This window comes from Daphnia pulex, chromosome 11 (assembly GCF_021134715.1).
Source record: "Daphnia pulex isolate KAP4 chromosome 11, ASM2113471v1".
NCBI classification, from domain to species: Eukaryota; Metazoa; Arthropoda; class Branchiopoda; order Diplostraca; family Daphniidae; genus Daphnia; species Daphnia pulex.
Genome location: NC_060027.1, coordinates 2,716,052 through 2,735,834, shown reverse-complemented (window position 1 = coordinate 2,735,834; position 19,783 = coordinate 2,716,052). Strand labels below are relative to the sequence as shown.

At 37.1% G+C, this 19,783-nt stretch overlaps 5 protein-coding genes and 2 long non-coding RNA genes across 24 annotated transcripts in view; 3 read left to right on the top strand and 4 right to left on the bottom strand.

Moving 5' to 3' along the window:
• The window catches only part of LOC124208046, a 69,725-nt gene extending 53,689 nt beyond the window's left edge, over nucleotides 1–16,036 (top strand). For 2 of the 12 annotated variants that reach the window (XR_006880253.1, XR_006880246.1), the window contains 8 exons: nucleotides 11,084–12,054; nucleotides 12,909–13,044; nucleotides 13,113–13,919; nucleotides 13,974–14,141; nucleotides 14,220–14,398; nucleotides 14,505–14,712; nucleotides 15,216–15,294; nucleotides 15,377–15,592. The gene's annotated coding sequence lies outside the window, so the exon portion shown is untranslated. Of the gene's footprint in view, nucleotides 1–9,285; nucleotides 9,426–9,633; nucleotides 9,771–10,291; nucleotides 10,372–10,554; nucleotides 10,639–10,799; nucleotides 10,870–11,083; nucleotides 12,055–12,908; nucleotides 13,045–13,112; nucleotides 13,920–13,973; nucleotides 14,142–14,219; nucleotides 14,399–14,504; nucleotides 14,713–15,215; nucleotides 15,295–15,376; nucleotides 15,593–15,784 lie in introns of those variants that run through there. The other 10 variants (XR_006880257.1, XR_006880256.1, XR_006880255.1 and 7 more) reach the window with 10 other exon arrangements.
• On the top strand, nucleotides 600–2,227 carry LOC124208045 (ankyrin repeat domain-containing protein 39-like). 2 transcript variants are annotated; one of them, XM_046605745.1, is made up of 3 exons: nucleotides 600–903; nucleotides 971–1,184; nucleotides 1,245–1,273. In XM_046605745.1, exons 1-3 carry the CDS (start codon nucleotides 798–800, stop codon nucleotides 1,270–1,272), a joined length of 348 nt encoding a protein of 115 aa, XP_046461701.1. In that variant the 5' UTR covers nucleotides 600–797; the 3' UTR covers nucleotide 1,273. The 2 variants fall into 2 exon arrangements, with proteins under 2 accessions (XP_046461701.1, XP_046461700.1); XM_046605744.1 differs by lacking the exon at nucleotides 600–903 and adding an exon at nucleotides 1,454–2,227 and having other exon boundaries at nucleotides 1,042–1,184; nucleotides 1,245–1,376.
• LOC124208044 (heat shock factor protein-like) lies at nucleotides 2,319–3,882 on the bottom strand. Its single transcript, XM_046605743.1, has 5 exons — nucleotides 3,630–3,882; nucleotides 3,486–3,562; nucleotides 3,116–3,428; nucleotides 2,906–3,055; nucleotides 2,319–2,823 (listed from the first exon to the last, which is right to left on the bottom strand). Exons 2-5 carry the CDS (start codon nucleotides 3,557–3,559, stop codon nucleotides 2,473–2,475), a joined length of 888 nt encoding a protein of 295 aa, XP_046461699.1. The 5' UTR covers nucleotides 3,560–3,562; nucleotides 3,630–3,882; the 3' UTR covers nucleotides 2,319–2,472.
• LOC124208042 (minor histocompatibility antigen H13-like) lies at nucleotides 4,003–6,002 on the bottom strand. Its single transcript, XM_046605738.1, has 7 exons — nucleotides 5,641–6,002; nucleotides 5,409–5,507; nucleotides 5,091–5,348; nucleotides 4,847–5,030; nucleotides 4,664–4,784; nucleotides 4,410–4,598; nucleotides 4,003–4,353 (listed from the first exon to the last, which is right to left on the bottom strand). Exons 1-7 carry the CDS (start codon nucleotides 5,818–5,820, stop codon nucleotides 4,293–4,295), a joined length of 1,092 nt encoding a protein of 363 aa, XP_046461694.1. The 5' UTR covers nucleotides 5,821–6,002; the 3' UTR covers nucleotides 4,003–4,292.
• Nucleotides 6,240–9,030, bottom strand: LOC124208039 (ran-binding protein 9-like). 3 transcript variants are annotated; one of them, XM_046605732.1, is made up of 8 exons: nucleotides 8,687–9,030; nucleotides 8,495–8,606; nucleotides 8,000–8,428; nucleotides 7,820–7,932; nucleotides 7,509–7,752; nucleotides 7,175–7,437; nucleotides 6,947–7,107; nucleotides 6,240–6,859 (listed from the first exon to the last, which is right to left on the bottom strand). In XM_046605732.1, the coding sequence occupies exons 1-8, from the start codon at nucleotides 8,859–8,861 to the stop codon at nucleotides 6,614–6,616; spliced, it is 1,743 nt and encodes a 580-aa protein (XP_046461688.1). In that variant the 5' UTR covers nucleotides 8,862–9,030; the 3' UTR covers nucleotides 6,240–6,613. The 3 variants fall into 3 exon arrangements, with proteins under 3 accessions (XP_046461688.1, XP_046461687.1, XP_046461685.1); XM_046605731.1 differs by having other exon boundaries at nucleotides 6,947–7,110; nucleotides 8,687–9,012; XM_046605729.1 differs by having other exon boundaries at nucleotides 6,947–7,110; nucleotides 8,000–8,606; nucleotides 8,687–9,003.
• Nucleotides 16,037–16,410: 374 nt separating the features above from the next.
• LOC124208053 lies at nucleotides 16,411–17,320 on the bottom strand. Of its 3 annotated transcripts, none has more exons than XR_006880268.1 (4): nucleotides 17,068–17,320; nucleotides 16,755–17,003; nucleotides 16,624–16,695; nucleotides 16,411–16,563 (listed from the first exon to the last, which is right to left on the bottom strand). It is a non-coding gene; the product is annotated as an uncharacterized LOC124208053 (long non-coding RNA). The 3 variants fall into 3 exon arrangements; XR_006880269.1 differs by having other exon boundaries at nucleotides 16,755–17,022; nucleotides 17,224–17,316; XR_006880270.1 differs by having other exon boundaries at nucleotides 16,755–17,214.
• Nucleotides 17,313–19,668, top strand: LOC124208050. 2 transcript variants are annotated; one of them, XR_006880263.1, is made up of 6 exons: nucleotides 17,313–17,504; nucleotides 17,607–17,780; nucleotides 17,867–18,016; nucleotides 18,146–18,317; nucleotides 18,383–18,692; nucleotides 19,513–19,668. It is a non-coding gene; the product is annotated as an uncharacterized LOC124208050 (long non-coding RNA). The 2 variants fall into 2 exon arrangements; XR_006880262.1 differs by having other exon boundaries at nucleotides 18,135–18,317.
• Nucleotides 19,669–19,783: the final 115 nt, after the last annotated feature.

Genomic DNA, 19,783 nt, shown 5'->3' with positions numbered 1-19,783 from the left:
GCAGAGTCCTCTACCAATATATGCTATTTAGAGCGAAAACAAATTTAGAATCGAATTTTCGAGGATGATTCTTTCAAAATTAACATTCGATATTTCATTTAAGATGAATACAAAAAAAGAGGCAATTAAAAAAATAAAATTTAAAATATTTATAATTGATTAAAATTAAAAAACATGATCGTAAGAAGCTTTGCCTTGACGCATCGGACCTTCGAAAGTTTCATCAAACGACCGCGACTTTCAAATGAATGTTTAAGAGGCAAATTAGTTTTCTACCTTTGAATCTATTTCTGTTGATTCCACGAACAGATTATCACTACACCTTGCTTCCGTATTTCCAAATTTAAATTTAGGACACTACAGTACCGTGTTCAGCTTGCCTTTCCGGCTTTCCCCCTCTGCAGTCCGGGTGGTATTTCCGTTTATTTCATGAGAATTTTTCCTAAAATTAGGAATTTTCAAGCATTGATAATACAGGTTTTTTTCAATAATTAAAAAATGCAATTCACTTGACATTATCATTCTTCAACTGGGTCAACGGTTATCGTTATCTTCATTCGATCTTTCTACCTGATTGATTCTTCAGAAATGACAACGCATTTCGTTCGTCAGTTGTTTCCGCCATTTTGAAACAACTGCTTGCTGACAACAAACGACAAAGTGTCAAGCCAAGAAAAAGACAAAGTTTTCTTTCAGTTCAGTTTCAAATTTCTTTCAAGTTTACCTATTGTGAAGTTTACTGCACCAGAGAAATTTGCTGTTGATTTCAAAAACTTCGGTTTTCACGAAGAAGACGAATGCCTTATGTTATTGTATCTGGAAATTTGAACCCTAACAAAAACGGCGTAGCTGGACAACCGCCAATCCCTCCAGGATGGAGAGTAGGAATTTCTGGATTAAAAGGTATTTTCTTGATTCAATTAACATAATAAATTTAAACATTTTAATCAACAAATATTGTTTTGTTTAGCTTGTGATTTGGAAGATTTGAAACGGTTTACCTATGAACAGGGGAGTGATGTGCACACAGTTTCATTTCGTCATCACCCAGTTGTGCTTTTAAATGCATTAGAAGTGTTGGGATACAGAGTCATAAGCTCATTTCATGTGAATCCTGATAGTTGTGTGTGGACTATGCGTAAAGATTTTCCAGAACCTTGCCCTGAGCCATCTGATGAAGAAGAGTAAAGTTTTGACCAAATTATCTGTGTTAAATAGTCTTAACTTTAAATCAATCATTACAGGAGTGATTCTGCCCCAGAGATTGATTAAAGGATAAAACATGGAGCAATGCACCCATCACAACTGCCAGCACACTGCATCTGCGAGTCAAACATTAGAAGAAATGGATTTTGAAAGAGGACCGTGGTCTGCTGGTAATAATTGGTTTATATTCTTCTGTCCAATTAATGAAAACTAAAACCTCATTGTATTCTGTATCTTGTTCCCACAGCACTTGATGGGGATTTGAACCGTCTTAGTAAGCTTCTGCAAAAGATGAATGCTGATGCAGTTGACACATCAGGATACAGTTCTCTGCACTATGCTTCAAGAGCTGGGCACTTGGAAGTTGTAAAATACTTAGTAGCACATGGTGCTAATGTTAATCTTTCTACACGGAATAATCAGAGTTCACCTCTTCATCGCGCCTGCCAACAAGGACATTTATTAGTGGTAAAATTTCTGTTGCAGAATGGAGCAGATGCTGGATTACAGGATTCTGATGGGTGTACTCCACTTCATAGAGCAGCGTTAGCTAATCGTACAGATGTATGTCAACTATTGATATCTCACAATCCGCAGCTTGCCCATATTTCAGATTTACGTAGCCGTTTACCAAAAGACTGCTGTTCAAGTGCCACTTTAAAACAGCTGCTAACTGCTTAATTTTGTTCTCAAACGTAAATGATTGAAACCAATCAAGTGCCTTTCAACATTCCACTTTGTGCTTTATTTCTTAAGTCGTCGATTTTTCCCATGTTTTACTCGATAAACTTAATTTCTTTGTTTATTCTGCGTGCCTTGAATTTTCACTTGCAGCAATCTTTAGATAAATCTTAGCTGTAGTTTAATTTTGTAATCAGTTGCCAAATTATCTCACCGCTTTTTAGCTAGCTACGAAACTGCGTACTATGCTATAATCTTTGTTAAAGGATCGTCTATTGCTTTTTCAGTGTACTTTTTTAAGTTGCTATTAACAAATACAAGAGATATTTCCTTCGCTTGAGTGCGGTTCTTTGCCATCTTTTGTTTTAGCTTAAGTAAAAAAATGTAGGTAAAAGAATTACTGTTCTTATTGGTAACAATATCAATGGGAATAAAGTATATAAGTTTATTGAAATAAAAAAATGTTCTTTAGAGTATAATAGAATATACTACCTTCTACAATAAAATAGCTGTGTTTTTTTAAGGAAAACGAAAGGTAAAACTGTTACTATAAACGGTAAAATACAACACGGATATAGATTGTCACTAGTTTTTAGTATCATTGATGATACTGTCGTAACAATCCAAGAATTCAATTTCCACATCAACCTCCATCGACTCGAAACCATCATCGGCGGGAATTTCAACTTTTGGTATCGGCTGTAACACGTCAGTGAGATTACCGGTATCATCGGATTGAGAGAAATATAGATATGGACTGTCCATCTCGTTCTTAGGAAGTAGCTCACTAATATTCCGAACTTGGCAATATATCTCGCTTGAAGATGGCATTTCTTTGCAACTTGTCACATCCATTGGCGATTCAACCCGATAAAAGCGAAGTTCACTATGATCGATGTCAACACTTAGGTCAATCGAGTAGGCACTGTTTTTCTCCTATAATGAAAAAAGTACCATTCATTTCAAGTTCGCACAATAACAAATGCATAATTAGACTCAATAAACGCTAAACTCTTACATCAGTCTCAGGCATGTCTCGATTGAATTCCGACCTTTTCAGCATGTCAGTAGGCACTGTCGCTTCATTCCAATTTCTTAGTCCCTTTGATTCGTTCTCGAGATGTTGAATCGACAGCGGTAGGGATTGTGGTGCATTGCCATTGATATCCTAAAGAAATATAGAATATATGCTGTCATGATACTTTAAAGTTTGTAACAAGAAACCTACATTAGCGTTCTCTGCGACGGTTTTTAAATAGCCAGATTTGCTTTTTTGGCGAGAACGTGTGACTAAAGTTAAGGAACCATAGTTCCACGGACGAAAATGCTCGTGTGTGTAGGAAATAGAAGTAGTAATATGACATTCGCAAACACACGGTTCTTGGCTGTGTTGATGAATGCTGGCAGTTTTGCGAAATCCGTACATATTGAGCTGGCGAACGAAACTGCTCCACTGGATAGGTTTGAAAATTCTTCCAACACAGGTGCTGTCGCAAAATTTTGTCTTGTCTATAACGATGCTTTCCCCGGTATCATTCCATCTATGATAAAAACACGTGTGATTGAACGAACTCTTCGTTATTTAATTAAACGTCTACCTGATTGAGCCATCAGTGCACTCATTCATCAGTTGCCAAAGTTTGTAGGGAAATGTGGAAAATTTGTTTGACATCCTCTGTAATTTCAATTTCATACACATGGTGTTATTTATTGTGTAAAATGAAGGTGAAACAACTGCTTACCAGAATGATGAGAAAAAAAGCACTTAAAAACCTTTGGAGACACGAATTACGTCCAGAGCAAGACTGTCAGCGACTAGACACCTTGGCAGTCAAGAGAAAAATGGGGAAAAGTTAAAAAAGGCGGGTAATGGAGTTGTGGGAATAGTCCGCTAGGCGGAGAAAATTGGTTAAAGCAACGTCTTTTAAATCAACGACTGCATAGGAGTCGGGATTTGATGAACAAAATATGGTTGCAGAACCCCAGTGGCTTGCCTCAAGGCATGGCGGGAAATATTTCCCAGAGTTCGCATGTCCAACAGCTGATCTACAATGGCTAATCTCCTGTAACTTTTTTCTGTTTCTTTTATCAGTTTGAAGTACAATAATATTACAATTATACCAATCAACCAATGTATTCCAGATGGACATAACTCTATTGGCATAAAATCTCTTTATCTATGTATCGTGTTGGTATAAAGTGATGGTTGTTATACACATTAAGAGTGTGGAATACAGTCAACAGAAAATTGTTTTCCTATTGTCAGGTAGCTCAAGTTAATTGGCTACATTAAACACACAAAACAAACACCATGAAAAAATCATAATTATATAAACCAATGAGTGCTTGTAAGAAAGATTCTGGTGCGTTCATGAAAATGGGGTATCTTTTCTTTCATGCAAGACTCACTCATTCTTTTTAACTTCAACCTTGTTATCTAGTGCTTCAGCCGGATGATCTTCATACCTAAAAATGTTAACAATCAATATTTTTGTTCCATCTTATAAAACAATTGCACTTACTTGAATAAGGTCTTGATGTCTCCTCTAACTAATGCTAAGAATAAAGGTGTTCCCAAACAAGCAGGGACAAGGTAGAGTAGTGCAGGCTGGGCATGACGGTAAAGGTGCATCACTAGAATTGTGGCCACCAATCCCATGAAGTAAGCAAAGAAAGTGGCATTGAAATAGAAGTTGGTTTTCCTCTTCAAGCTAGATTGATAAGAAAGAGGAAATAATTTTCTGCCATGCACATATTGTTTGTTGATGAAAAACACCTGTTGTCAAAACGAAGCAGAAGGGCAATAAATATTCCTGGAATAACAATGTCACCCAGACCAAGCATGGCAAAATTGTTGGCATCCAATCCTTTCTCAAGTAAGTCTTGAGGGAAGACCACTAAAAATTAAAATAGCATGTGTGAGACATAGATCATCAGGGAAAAATAGAAATGTAATTACATTTAATAGGAGCCTCAAAGGATTTGGCAACAGTTACCATGACATTGGTACCAAATACCCAGAAGATGTCATAGAAGAAAAGACCTCCAAGAAGGATGCATCCAGTAACAACATTGTTCAAATGTAGAAGTTCAATTCCATTTACGGCAAAGGCAAATCCTAGCAAATTATTGGCAATCCAATGCTGTGCTCCCAATAGATATAATATTTATTTGAGCTGATTTTAAAGTATGCTTCTTTGTACCTTTTTCAGAAGGTACCAAACTCCAATTCCTGAGCAAAGTCCCATGCAAACTAGATCATGTGAAGTGAATTCATAGTTTAATAGATCTTCAGTCTGAGGTGCTTTGCCTTTGACCAACTGCAAGTGAAAAGGAATGTTTGGGACTGAGGCTGGGATCAATTTAGACACAACAGGACTCAACAGGTGTGTCAGGGCCAAAATACCCAGGAAGAAGAAGTAGCCTGTGAGGAGATAGTTTATGTAGTCTTTTGATATGATCTGCAATGGAAATTTAGTATGATTTGCTGTTTCAGATTAAAGTGTTTTAACCAATCTCACCTGGAAGAAAATATAAAGTCCAAATAACGCACAACTAGCGATTATGGGAAACATGGCAGCATCTTTCTGAGTCATTGTGTCAGGTTTCTCCCCAGATTCCTTGAAAAAGACGAACAATATTAGTACATGTTTCACCAGCCCCTGACACAAAACTGCTAAAGTCGCAGAAACTATGAAATATTTGATTAGGGATGACAATAACTTGAATTTATTTGGAACTGTTTGACTATACCTTTTGTTCTTTGTGATGCCGAACGGAACGAAAAGCACCAATCAAAATTGGTACGAGTGCCATAATAACTAAACTTCCATATGCGATAGCCATTCCCTCCGGTGTACTCGGCACTCGAGCCGTAGTATTAGCGGATGCATTCACGCTTTCTTGCACTTCTTCGGTGACAGGCTCGGCCATTTTCTTGAAGGATTACTTAAAACGTTTCGAATCTTGTCCTTAAAAGATATGACACTTGTTCGCAGTTTCTGTCAGTTCCTTTAACGTAAAAGAAACACGCGCAGCTAAAAAGTGACGTGTGAAAAGCCGAATGTAGACGAGAAGATCAAAGTGACGTATACACAATACAACGCTGCCAGCTACCTTTAAATCTCTTTTTACCTTGCACGCACGACGCACCGCCCATGCACCGCCTACTCTGCTTTCGACTTATGAGAGTTCTGGCTGACTCCTCCTGTCCCGTGTGAAAAAATGCAGTTAAAGAAAAAAGAAACCATCAAAATTTTTTATTTTAAAAGTTACATTTATCTATTCCTTGATAAGAATTTTAATATCTTCAGCAGAAGCTGCAGAACTCAATGATGACAACATGGTTCGAATTCTTCGTGATCAGTGTACTCTTTAGTTGTCAATGTACTACACACCTTTAAAGACATTTGCACAACGGCAATGTCTGCCAGAAACGATACAAAATAAACAAAAGTGAGAGATGAGAGAGAAGACCATCAGATTCAAACACACGAATCTACCACCCAATGTGTAACAGAAATGAATGAATCAGCCCAAATGTGTAATGTGGGTATACAAAGAAACTTTGTAGCTTTTTTTTTATATAGTGTTATTTTTTAGTTTGTTTGGTTGATTGGGATTCACAGTTAAGAGGGAAACAGCAGGACAGAAAAAAAAACGCAAAAATAAACATCAGACAACACAGTTCGCATTCGCACATTTCTTGGCCGAATGAAATTATTAACTAAGGTTGCAATAGATGATCAATATTAGCAAAGGCGCACGAGCCGAGACCGTTCTGGGCCATGAGTCGCAAAAGTTCTCTGGCATGTCCAATGGCCAGCTCCATGGGGGGCCTTCTGGGTAAGTGATGAGACTCCATTATGGCTGAGTTGAGAGCAGCGCAAACGGGTTCTCGCTGGACGGGGTCAAGCTGTTCGCTAACTGGGCTTTTCCAAGGATCGGCATACGCCAATAAGCTAAAGGCATCCTAAAAATCATAAATAAAATAGAAATCATACATTAAAAAAAAAGTGTTTGTTACTATATATTAAAATACACAAGCAGCTTAACTAACCCTTAACATCTTTTTATTGGCATCGTTCTTTCCGTGTTGTCTTCGAAGAGTGACACTAAGGGTTTGCAACTCTTTGCCGAAGTCAAGTGTCCTCTCCATCGCTGCCTGGTTGCCACCACATAATTGGCGTCGTGTGCAATTGCTAGGACCTGCGACATCAACTTCTATTGCAGAATTGAACGGGAAATTAAGAATTTATAATGTTGTACGAAATATATTAATAAATACCCATTTCAAGGATGCTGTCTTCTTTTACGCCAGGATCTACCAGTGTCTCCCCAGTACCAGAATGTGAACCGTTCTGTGAGGCTCCATTCATTTCCACGTCATTGTCCGTTTCTTCCTGCATATCTGATGACGCAGCAGTTGCAGATGACCCATTGAGATGTTGAGAAAAAGCTTTAGTGGATTGAATAACTGATGTTTGTACTGAAGAATGACCGGGACTCGAGCTTCGTGATCTCGACCGAGACCTTAAACTGGAGTGAGCTCTGAATGAAATAAATACAAATGAATTCGATTAAGTGAATAATATATAAACATATTCATTTTATTCAGGTACCCCTGTGAAGTTCCGAATCCACCATAATTTGGGCTCATGCTTGGACTACCAGAATTTTGTGATTTCGGACTTCTGTTGGTTGTTGAACGAACTTCTGAATCCGACCCGCCAACCATTTCAATGAACTGCCGAACTTTCAACAAAAACAACAAGTTGGGACGAGAATCAAGAAGGGTCGGATACAAAGTCTGTGTAGTCTCAATTGCTTCGCCCATCCTTCCACTCAACACCAGACGTTGGATTCCTGTGAGAAATTGGGAAATGTTAGAATTGTTATAGTTCTTATTCAAATTAAAACACGAGTTACTTACGTTGCCTATTTTTTATTGAAGCTACTTCTTCACCGAACTCTTGACCGGTGGATCGTGCAAACGCTTCAGCCGTTGAACAATAACCATGATGTACTAAATATGTGGCTATCATTCTGAAAAAAGAATAATTAAACATTGAGAAAATTGAACAAAGAAATTGAACACTAACTGCATATCTACCTTTGTAATGAAGCTTCCCAATGACCTTGTTTGTCGGGAATGGGGTAATTAAGAATGGTGGATGCAACACGCGCCCTGAGTTCTCTCATATCATCTTCGATGTCATATACAAAGGGAGACTGACCAAAGTTGGTGTCTACAATTTCACCTGGAGTCTGTAATCCAACGGTGGGGTACAGGTTTGAAGGCAAGTCGGCAAAGGCCGTTCCAAGATTGTGTCCATTCTTTGTGTAAAAGCAGGTGTTATCGATGAGATTTACTCCACAGCCGATGACGTCGTTTGTTGTGAAAGTTGGTCCATAAGGTTGACCAGAACCAGATGAGCAAAACGAGTGACCATCATCACCATGATAACCATAAGAATGTTTATCCCAGCCAGGTAACCGATTCATGTTAACTCCTTGAGCTGACAGACCAATTCCCATATACCTACACAAAACCAAGAGGAGATGAAAATGAGAAAATTTTTTTACTACTAATACATCTAATGCATACCCATCTCGTCCTTTGCTGACAATTTTTACTTCAAAATAATACAGACCACATGCTGATGGAATAGGATGAGTAGCTCTTACACTTGCAGCATCTTTGTGTGTTTTTCCGTAACCTAACATGAATAAGAAAAGTCTTATTTATCTCAAAATACACCAATAAATGCTTTAAATTTAGACATTCTTTCAGAACTACCTTTATAATGAACTCTAAGATTATTTTGTGACAGGCCAATGAAATTGTATTTATCTTTAGAACTCCAACAGCGAGGCAGTGGCGTGTCCTCTTCATTAACGAAAGGATAAAGCATTTTAAGGCGATCCAAGCTGTTAGACGTCGCTGATCCACAGCTGCTAGAGGAGTTCTCCATTTCGCCTTAAGACTTTTAATTCACTCCTCTCGAAAAACTCGACAATTTGTGTAAGTTTTCTTTACAAAAAAGCAATGCTACGACGTTTTTATTCACGATCACTTATCAGCGAAACAAAACAGACAACCTTTGTCAGAATACTGTGTTACACTCGCTAGATGGCTAATTGAAGAGGTTTTAATATTTGCCGTTAGGTGGCTCTTGGCCGCTACTAAACAAACCGGCAAGCGGCAACCGGCAACCACTATTTTTGTTGTTAAAGAATAATTTTTTCGTTCAAAATATTAATTCGAACGTGAATTGTTTTATTCTCAAAGATTTTTTTAAAGGGAATTTAATTTCAAATCGAAAAAGACAATCATCCCTTAAACAAATAGGGGGTAACACTGTAACAGAAACATGCCTTGAGGCTTGACCGCTTGAGGAAAACTAAAGGAAGTCTTCTCTTCGTCTGCACGTTCAACCATCTATGATGACAGTCACGTGCAACAAGCAATGAGTGAATGTAGTACCACGGTAGTACTTTCTCTTAGTAAGGAACATGAAATATGGAGAATGGAAATGGTAATATATTCAATACTTTTTAACTTAATTGCTTAGTAAAAAGATATGGTAAAAAGCTGAATGTTAGGTTTTTCTGTGCATGATGATATATCCATTTAAACCGAACTAGAGTCTCTGATAATTTTGATGAATGGATTAATCTGATGAAACCCATGTGTGTGCTTTTTAATAAATTAGTGCTAACTCTGCATTTTCTCTATTCAAACAGGAAGTTGGATGCTAAGTGCAAAATTGAAACTGTGGTAGTTGTCGATGATAGGATGCGTTGATCTTCTGAGTATGGTATCTTTCTGGTTTAGTTCACATCTCTAGTCGTGATATGTTCATTGATGTCGTAAAAACCAGGTACATCAGCTGGACTTGCATTCAATACCTTTTTAATGTTTCTTAATTAAAGCCAGAATGTTGTTCTACAGAGGTGATCCCACGCTCTATGCGTTACATCTTTTTTCATTTTCAACAAAAATGTAACGCATTGAGCGTGGGATCATCCCGATGCAACTCAACAGACAGTTTTCGAAGAGATTAAACAACTTATCCAATCGGCGTTGGACGGTTACAACGTTTGCATTTTTGCCTACGGTCAAACACCCCTTGAACGTTTTGCCTGAACCTGTTTGCTTCGTTACTAAAGGTATTATTAAGAAAGGAGCAAACTGGTTCAGGCAAAACGTTCAGGGGGTGTAAGTAAACGGCGGTGTTTGTTTTAATTGAACATGTGTTGTCTTCTGCTGAAAATGATATCTTTCTGGTTCAGTTTCACATCTCTGATCTTGATATCGTAAAAACCAGATAAACAATTGGACTTGTATTCTATACTTTTTTAATGTTACTCAACTAAAGCTAGAATGTTGTTCTATACATAGGTCAAATTGCTCCATGGGACAGTGGTTCATCCCCACCTTCTATGGTTGTAATTGCTGGATAATACATTGGACAATCTATGGTAATTATTTCACAGTTAAAGTGGTATAGTTGGTTATAATGATGAGTTACGCAATTTATGTCTTCTTTCCCCATCTGAAAATATGTGAAGTATATTTAAGGTTTTACTGAGGTTAAACTTCCCTGCTGAAGCATTGGGTTTCTTCTATCTCTTTTGATAGATTTTTATTGTATTTCAATTCAGCTACCATCAGATTGCCTGGTTTGTTGGATTTGGTTGAGCTTCCTCCTGCTCCAGCTTGGGAGATGTAACTTTTCTTCAGTAATGGTGGGTTCATTTTCTACCAGGTGTAACCCCTTGCCCTGTGAGACCTCTCTGCTTTCTTTGATTGGTTGCTTGGCTAAGGTGGACATTATTCTTCAAATGTGTGTAATATTGTTAGCAAGTATGTTGGCAGTATAAAAATTAATCTGATAACATTTTAACAGGTTTGGGGTATGTGGCAGTCGTGGTATAAGGACAGTTTCCTTGGCTGCCATTCGTATTCTTGGACAAGTCGTAAGTCAACATTTTTGTCACAACTTATGGCGCGCGGTATCTCCAGCCGTTGTTTTATACACGTGCTGGTCGACTAGTGCCTACATTACACTGGAAGTTTTTGCATCGTTGGACTGAAATGGGCATATGCCATGCCGTCCTGGAATAAACCTCCTACAACTATTGCATTTGTCAAGTTCTTCGTCTGTAATTTAACCTAGTTCCATACTTCTAGGTTTTTTTTTGCTGAACTTGGTCCGAAGAAGGTGACATCGTTATCTTCGGTGAGCATTCTTTTTTTGGTGTTTTTCTACTTATTGCAAATGATGTGTTTAGTCATCCGTGTTTCACCTGAATTCATGATTATAATCTTTGACTCTGATCATTATTGGGAGGGATATTTTGAATAGGGCTTTTTCAGTTGCTAACATTTTATAATTGTCTAGGTGACTTGATGTGAACCTCTGGCTTTGGTTATTTGTGCTATAGTCAGACTTGATTGGGGTTCCAGAAATTACTGGTGAGTTCATTTCAATATAGAGAACATGTTTCATATGATGAGAACCTAGGCTAGAGTTTTGAGGTACTTCGGTGGTGTCATGAAATTACTCTTATCTCGTTCATTACTGAAGATAAATTTAAAAACAGTGCATTAGGCTTTTTTTTCTCGGATTTAATGTTTTTATTGTTTCATTTCAGGTAATTGCTTGCTGGTTGCTTTCCTGTTTTCCGTACAACAGTGAGTAAGTTTTTTAAATTTTTCAGTGGGGTCTGAATTTAATGATGAATTTTTGTGTGGGAATCTCTCGGAGAAAAATGACAGACCAACCATTGCACTTCCAGATTTTTCATACTTAAAACCAACATTCATAAACAAAGTTCACGTTCTAATAGTTATTTTATTTACAGGATATTTGAATGGTACCTGGGGGGGGCGGACAGGTATGAAGAAATTTCATTTGATAACAAATTAGGGTTAAATGTGAACATAAAATATCTTATTTCCCCTTCTGAAAAATTTTAAATAAGTGAAGCATATTTAACGTTGTACTGAGGAGGAATTTTACTGTTGAAGTATTAGGTTATTTTGTTCAATTTGATAGATTTCATTTATTTATTAGGTACTGTCTGATTGTCTGGTTTCTTTGGATGTTGTTGAATATCTTGCTGCTTCAGTTTGGGAGGGGTAACATTATTTCAACAATGGTGAGTTCATTACATTTGCTACTAATTGTAACCCCTTGCTCTAAAAAACTTCTGCCTTTTATGGTCGGTGGCATGGCTAAAGGGGATATTATTTTTCAAATGCGTGTAATATAGTTAGCAGCTATGTTGGCAGTTAAAGATAATTCATTAGTAAAAAATACTACGCACTTCATAAAATAGACGTAATTTTTACAACCATTTATAATTTCCTTATCAAACACGTATTGCTTGTTAATTCAATCTCCCATATTTCCATTATTTCATATATGTAAAATTTGGAACTTTTATTAAGATAAGGATTGGAACATTTTGTTTCATGATTTCTGTCTATGTAGACTTAAGCATATTAACCTGATATTTTACTAAAAAAATTTCAGGTTTCATATTTTAAAGCTTGACAAGACTAGTTAACTTTTTTAGTATATTAGACAGAGGAAAAATGTTGCCATGAAATGCTCATTACTGTCTAATTACTATCGTACTGAAATCAGTCGCCACAGTCTCTGAAAGTAGGACGTTGTAACCATGGTGTTTCACTAATATCATCCCAGCCTAAGCCAGAAAGCAAATTTTTTTGAATTTCTAGATTATCGACCGGTGTATATTTTCAAGTTAGCGGTAGCAAAAAAAGTGGCAATGACATGATATTTTCGAATGTAGATTCAACTTCCAGTAATTTATATTAAAACCATTGATTTAATTATATTACATTCTATTAATCAATATTAAAAGTAAAGTATTGCAGTAGAATGAAGGACTAAAGTATTGCTAGAGGAAGATTTTGCATGCGAGGGCTAAAAATTCCCAACTCCCCTTTTAAACGCGGAACATAATAATAAGTACAATTTTGAAAGGTTAATCTCAGGTTTAGAAGACAAATGTGACTTAAACCTCAACACTAGACGTATGATTCTTGCGATCTGGACTGCAATGATGCGGCCGCTCTGTCATCGTTGCCCGATGACCGAAATAATTGATCGATCTATTTCTGTAATATGCTTATTACAATTCCGTAATATAAGGCAACGGAAATTATGGCATTGGTTCTATTTGTTTAGGTCTGTAACGAAGCTGTTCTGCACTACGCCATTCCCCGTATTGCATACGTAGCCCGTAGATCAAATTAGGCATCATCCTGGATCATTTCTACTCCCACCTTCTGTGCAATAGGAGTTATTAAGAAAATTTTTTTTAGCATGATTTATTGCTCCCACCACCCCTCAATATATGAGCAACACGTTCCTCTGCTAAAAACATAGGCTAAAACACACATCGAATTTCTCAGAACAAGTGAAGATTTTACCGGAAGATGTTGTTTCGCCACCAGGTGATGTGATTCGAAGTCAGCTGATCACCCCTACTCCCCGCCTCTGCCCCGCCTTCAACAAGTTACGTATTACTGTATTACCTCTTTCTCCATGGCTCCTTCAAGTTTCAGTTCATGGAAACTGGGAATGTCGTACTAGTAATTGTTTTAGAAATTATTCGTTTTTGCCAAGTAAGAGAGGTGATCCATGCCGTGCAGAGCTGATTCAAATTCTGATTGCGGAATGATAACGTTGAAAAACAAAGAGTTAAAGGTTGACATCCCTTGAATTGAAATTACTCTAGTTCAAAATGTTGTAAATTGTGAGATTATTATGTATATTTCATGTATATGTCTTTCATACATGTACGCTACACATCACAAGTTTGGTATTTAACTCATAGAAAGCCATTTTGCCAAGTCCATCCCTGCTTCTAGTCTGGCCAAGACCTTTGGCAGCCATTGTAACACACTCAAGGAAATAGACTTGACTAGTGAGGATTTCTTGCACCCAAAGGAAACTGTTCAACAACCTATTCAACAATTTTTCCATTGTAAGGTAAGTGGTTAATGAGTTATGTTTTGTTGTTTATTTGAACATTGTATGTTGTAGGATGTTTTACTTTGATTAAGATAAAGGGATTCATTGGATTATCAGCTCCAAATGATGACATTTTATTTTGGAGCCCATTACTGCTATAACTGCTATCCAGCTTTATCAGGCAATGAGCTTGGTTTGAAAAACTGCCTGAAAAAATCTTAAATGTGACAAGAAATTAATGTAAGTTTCGATTACTCTTAACAGAAACATCATTTGATGCTGTTCATTAATTTGTAATTCAGGAACTCTTTCACTTAGATGATCTCTTGGTTCCAACGCCGCTGCTTTGTTGTTATTAAAGGAGTCTGAGTGGAGGTTCTGAGTGGGAAATTCTTTGAGTATTGTGTGGTTTTTCCTCCCTTATTGCTTGTGCATACAATCTGAGATTTGTTGACCTCTTTGGAGCATTTATGGAAGGAGAACATCATCAAGACCAAGTAGGAGTGTGATATTTTATATTTCATGATTTATATTTCTCCTAATATTTGAATTGTGAAAAATTGGGATTGAGTGTTGCTATCGCTTTGGCTTTCGATTATTTAGTTGCTGGCGTCACCTTGGCCGTCAATAAACTGTCAATGCAAAACCGACACCTTCAACAAGTACACCCACGTGTCCTACGCATCCATTACGTTGGTTGATGCCTTATTTACGCCGACTGGATACTCAACAGTCTGGTCTTATCAGTCAGGAGAGGAACTATCGAAGTATAAATTATCTACTGGATCTGTGCAGGAAGATGATAGCTAAGGTAATTAAACTGAAATTATATTTTTATTGTGAATTCAGTGTTATTAAGTGAATTGTTTATCAGTGTTTTTTGTGCATGTTAATAGCAAGTATCTTTTTGGTTGATATTCAGAGAAAACTAAAGATGTTGAGGGGATGGACGAATAAGTCCTGCCAAATAAAGCTGTCCGCCAATCCCCCGGTATTACGTCAGACTTGTTAAAGCACCATTTCCTTTTTGCATCCCAAGAAAGGTTACTATTGTATGGGGGTGGGGGATCGAAACATAGGTGTGGTTTTATTTTAACATCTGTATTTCAGCTAGAATGGCGTTCCATTCTTGCCTCTCATATGTTCGGACATGTTAGTTATTGATAGTGTTAGAGATAAATTATTTCTTCCATTCACAGCATTTTGCACTTCCGAATGACAAGCATGCAACCAATTTCCAGCAGCAGACTGAGTTATCAGTATGCTACTAAATTGTTCTTGCCTAAGCATGTAATCAAAACTTTTTTTTTTCAGACCTGTTGGATTGAAATTGTGTTTCATGTTGCCGAAAATATGTCTTCTCCTGCAACCTCTTTCTATAGAAATAGAACAGGTTATTAATTTTGACCTGTTACTATTATATAGTCAATAATATTATTTTGATTATAATTTTATGTTTGTTTGTTTTGTTTCAGCCGTAGCCGACCGCTAGAGTTAGTCCGCCAGAGGTAGAGAACTGTGGCAAATTACCGCCATTTCTTCTCTAGTCCAATTTATCATTGAACTTGCTGTAAAATGAGGGTATTTTTTATTAACTTCTAAATGGGGTCTAATGATTGTGTTCCTGTTGGTCGGAACAATCTTGCCAACTGTAGAATAATTAAGAAAATTATATGTTGAAAAATTGTGAAGTGACTGAATGGCTGAATGCATTTCCTCATAGACTTATTGCAGTATGCGGTATGCTTATCTGAAGCTAATTTTTTTCCTGTGTGTTTCGATGATCATTTGCTAAAGTTGTTAATGGAAATGTTGAATTTCAACTCTTCTAAGCATTTTTTGACATTGCCTGAAATTGAATATTAATTTTATTATGATTACAGATTATACTGGCATAGCTGCTGTCCAATGAATGCCGTCTATGCTGGTGAAAGATAGTATTAAGGTCATTTGACTGTTCCTTGGTGATTACGAAAATGCAACCATTATTTGTTAAATTGTTATTTTTCTATGCCCTTGACCATTTATATGTTAAAAGATTGACCATGAGATACGATTGAGAGGATGAGGAAAAAGAAAATGGGGAAATATGTGCGATTTAACTATTAAATCTCGAGAAAAATTTTATAATCAAATAGTATATTTTATCCATAACAATTCATTCACTCCCATTTAATTAAAAAATTTTAAAAATAAACTATCCGCCAATTTCATTTGAATTTTTTTCCGTTGTTTTTCTTTGTTATAATATTCTTACAAACAAACAATTTCGTATGCAGCAAGATTATTACTGTGCCCAGAACAATATCTGGAGAAGGAAGAAGAGAAATGTGCAAGACCAATAATACTAAAGAGCGTTTAGTCAAACTAAATATCCTGGTTAGACACATCACTCTCCAATAGTTTTCCTCAAGTCATGCGCCTTTCAAGTCTCCGTTCGACCAGAGCCATCCTCATCTTCCTAGTTATCACAGTGGGTGAGTGACCACCGGCGGGCGTTGGTTAGTGGTTAGTTAGGGAAACGGGCCCACAGAAAAGAAGGGAGCCCAGATATACACTTGTAATTTATCTACATCTACATAATTTATTGATATTGATCGAAAGCCAACTCTTCTGTAACCGTCAACTTCTTCAAATTGTAGCACAATGGCGAAGGGCTAACCTGAAATTAAATAAAATGACTAACTAAGAATGCAGTAAAAAAAAGATAATAAGAAAATACCTGTTATAAGTTGAACATCTCTCTGCATATTCCACTAGTGGGTAAGATCTGGAACAGTGGCGAGGGATTTAACTGAAAAGATTATTTAAATGTCAATTTTAAAATAAGATTGCATTGACAGCAAGCAATACCTCAAATGAATCAATTGAAAGGAACCACAGAAAGGAAGAGCTCAGCTGCTCAGGTAGGTAAGTACTTGCAAAATGGTATGTCTGCAATATCACCTAGAAAAATCAAACAAAAACCTCAGGACAAACACAATTGATTGTAGATGTAGAAAATGTTATTTAGTTGATGTGTTCAAACTGCCGCTCCCCATTATCAAAATCGGAAAGAAAGTGTAATGACGACTCAAAGTTCTTGGATTCATTTGAGATTCACTATTTACAAAACATGCATCTGAAAGACAAGAACATAAAATTTGTAAGATTGCTATGTAATTACAATTTTTGATTCCACTTTTAGTATAGACACACTACGGCTGCAGGATTGTTGACAGCTTAGAATTCCTGGCCAGCTTCAACAATGGTCGTCATCACGTGGTAAATGATGACAAATGGACTGGTAAATATGCATTAGAACATTTAGTTAACATAATACCAAGTTCTTTCATCTTTCAGGTTCAAAAACATTGTTAACTTAGGCTGAATATTGATTTCACTTTTCGAATTCTTTCAATTTTCCACACTTCAGCTGTCAGCTGTCTGCATGCAGCACTGGCATCATCTAGCGGTTGTTTTTACAATTCAGACGATTGTCCAGTTTGCCGCTAGATGGTGTTTGTATTGTTTTTAAAATGGCGAAATGTGTGAACGAGTTATGTCATCTTTTGTATTCGAATTTTCATGTTTTTCTGCCCAAAACCAACCAATTATTTACATGTAAGCTTATTTTTATTTTCCTAACTACATAGTAGCAAATTTTCTATTACTCACTGTGTACTTGACCAATTGACTAATTGTGTACTGTACTTGGAATTCTAGAAAATCTACCTGCTGTCTAGTCATCAGATTAAATTTGGACCCCATTTTAAGAACAAATTGCTCAACACTTCTGTGACTCACACCCCCAGCTTCATCTGCATCATTCTCTCACATTTTAGACAAAACTTCAAGCTGTTTTGCCCAAAAGTTGTGGCATAGGATGTATGGTTACGAGTAAGCATAACCTTCCGATTTTGATATCTCATCATCCATCAATGCAATAAAATAATCTCAAAATTCACACCCCTTTTGTTTAACAGGTTCATTCTTGCCTGAACAATGTTTACACCTTTAAACCCTTTTGATGGGGATGTTGCGTCATGAAATTCTATTGCTGCCATTCCCTTCATCTCCCACTCCCATCTCACAGCTACAAGAAATGAGTAATAGGAAGTCTACAATAGATTGAGGTAAAGGTGTGCTTTTATGTTCTTGCTTTATCATGTAATTAACTTTGGGTTCCACCTTGGTCGTGGGTATTTATGGGCCTCATTGCAATGTTAAAACCTTTTTCTGTTCTTTGCTTAGGAATCAAAAAGGTTGTGTGATATGCTATTGCAATTTCATACATTTTTAAATGGTTTGGAATCCTGGAAGTATGCTGACTACTAGCTCCGTTCAACATTTGGTCTTGTAGCAGTTGCATTTGCCATACTTCTCCGCCAGCCGTTTTTTAGTGGAGAGTCGGAGAGGTTGATCCAAAATCCTTTAGTATGACGCAAAAATCTTATTTTTTTTCAAGCTTTCTTTTAATTTCCAACTCAATTTTTTTACAGCACTATTCGTTACATCTCTGAGATCGCGATTCGGCCGCCGATGTCGATGTTCAACGCAGTTTCTTATTGGAATTGTGTGGTCCTGGCAAGGAGATCCTTAAGCCAACGCTGGCTTTTGTCCATGACAGAAGAGGGACTTCCACCAACGTTCTGCTCCATCCTTATCTTCACGACGTACGCTCATCTGGCTTCTCTTGCTTCTTATGCTGCCACTCAACTTGTCCTACTTCACCGATGACTTAGGCCACTTCAGTGGTCGCATCCGTCTGTCGAGACACACCTGTAGTAACTTTCCACGGATGATGCCCAGGTACCCGACAATTGACTTATTTTCGTAGATTATCTACTAGTGATCTACTTTGATCTTCTAGCGTTAAACTCTTATGTTTGTGTAGTAATTCCAAAATCAGGCCATTCTTGCGCGCAAAGTATTTTTAGACGTTTCTTGTTTCTAACGCTAGATGGCTTTTCGATAATTTTCAGCCGTCAAAACAGTCAGTTTTAGTTACTTTGCACATCTCTTTAAACAGTTATCGGCAATTATTGTGTGGAAATTTTTTAGTTGTACTGACGATAACTATTCCGCCAACAAAGCTCACTTGTTAAATTTTCGATTTTTGCTTTTTTTTCCTACTTCCGGTTTACTCATTTCAGTCAGTAGTTCAGTAAATATTCATTCGACGCACAAACAAACCACATATTCGTAATCCTCGTTAAATTTGTGGTAAAGTTCATGTTTTTATTTCTACGTTTTTGTACTTCCGGTTTTGAAAATTTTCCTGAACTATAGTTCAGGAAAATTCTCGATTTTGGCCAAATTTTGGATTTCGTTTAAATCACACTTAATCGACCCCATTTTTCATGGAGATCACGAATATGTGGTTTAATTTGACGACAGCTCAATGGTTAAGGCGCTGTGGCTACTTCCGGTATACTTCCGGAATTTTTTTTTTTAGACTAGTAAGTGAGCTTTGTTATGCGTTCAGTTCTCAATATTGCAAGCTTGATTTTACGTTTAAAAAATTGCTTCTTTAAATCTTTGAGCTAAAAAACCTGATAATTGTTTCTATCTGTATTATGTAACTTTTATTGGCATGTTCACTTAATAAGAATTTTTTGTCTTTATTCAGTTAATGCAGAGGAGACGTCGAGAAGATTGACACCAAAACGTCGCCAGTATATCCAACATGTCGCAGCGGATTTGTTGTTGGTAATGTGTAATGTGTTTGTGTTAGTTAACCCGTTGGCTGCCACGCCTTTGTTCTCCCCTAGCTCCTTAGCACGGGCCGCGCTGTTCGGTCTCGTGGTTTACATGCCGCGGGATGGGACAGTCGCACCAGCCCCAGATTCGCCGAAAGGCCCTGTTAGGCAATGCACCATAGGGACTTCCCCCTTGTCGAT

Excerpts from the sequence above, each read along its gene's own strand:
- LOC124208045 (XM_046605744.1), top strand. The coding sequence starts at position 1,283 with ATGGAGCAATGCACCCATCACAACTGCCAGCACACTGCATCTGCGAGT. Across the intron at positions 1,377-1,453 it reads AAGAGGACCGTGGTCTGCTG|CACTTGATGGGGATTTGAAC; the intron begins GTAATAATTGGT and ends TTGTTCCCACAG.
- LOC124208042 (XM_046605738.1), bottom strand. The coding sequence starts at position 5,820 with ATGGCCGAGCCTGTCACCGAAGAAGTGCAAGAAAGCGTGAATGCATCC. Across the intron at positions 5,031-5,090 it reads TTTGGTACCTTCTGAAAAAG|CATTGGATTGCCAATAATTT; the intron begins GTACAAAGAAGC and ends TTGGGAGCACAG. Across the intron at positions 4,785-4,846 it reads CTTTGAGGCTCCTATTAAAT|TGGTCTTCCCTCAAGACTTA; the intron begins GTAATTACATTT and ends TTTAATTTTTAG.
- LOC124208044 (XM_046605743.1), bottom strand. The coding sequence starts at position 3,559 with ATGTCAAACAAATTTTCCACATTTCCCTACAAACTTTGGCAACTGATG. Across the intron at positions 3,429-3,485 it reads TGCACTGATGGCTCAATCAG|ATGGAATGATACCGGGGAAA; the intron begins GTAGACGTTTAA and ends TTTTTATCATAG. Across the intron at positions 3,056-3,115 it reads CCGTCGCAGAGAACGCTAAT|GATATCAATGGCAATGCACC; the intron begins GTAGGTTTCTTG and ends ATATTTCTTTAG.
- LOC124208039 (XM_046605729.1), bottom strand. The coding sequence starts at position 8,861 with ATGGAGAACTCCTCTAGCAGCTGTGGATCAGCGACGTCTAACAGCTTG. Across the intron at positions 7,111-7,174 it reads AGACAGCATCCTTGAAATGG|AAGTTGATGTCGCAGGTCCT; the intron begins GTATTTATTAAT and ends ATTCTGCAATAG. Across the intron at positions 6,860-6,946 it reads CCAATAAAAAGATGTTAAGG|GATGCCTTTAGCTTATTGGC; the intron begins GTTAGTTAAGCT and ends TATGATTTTTAG.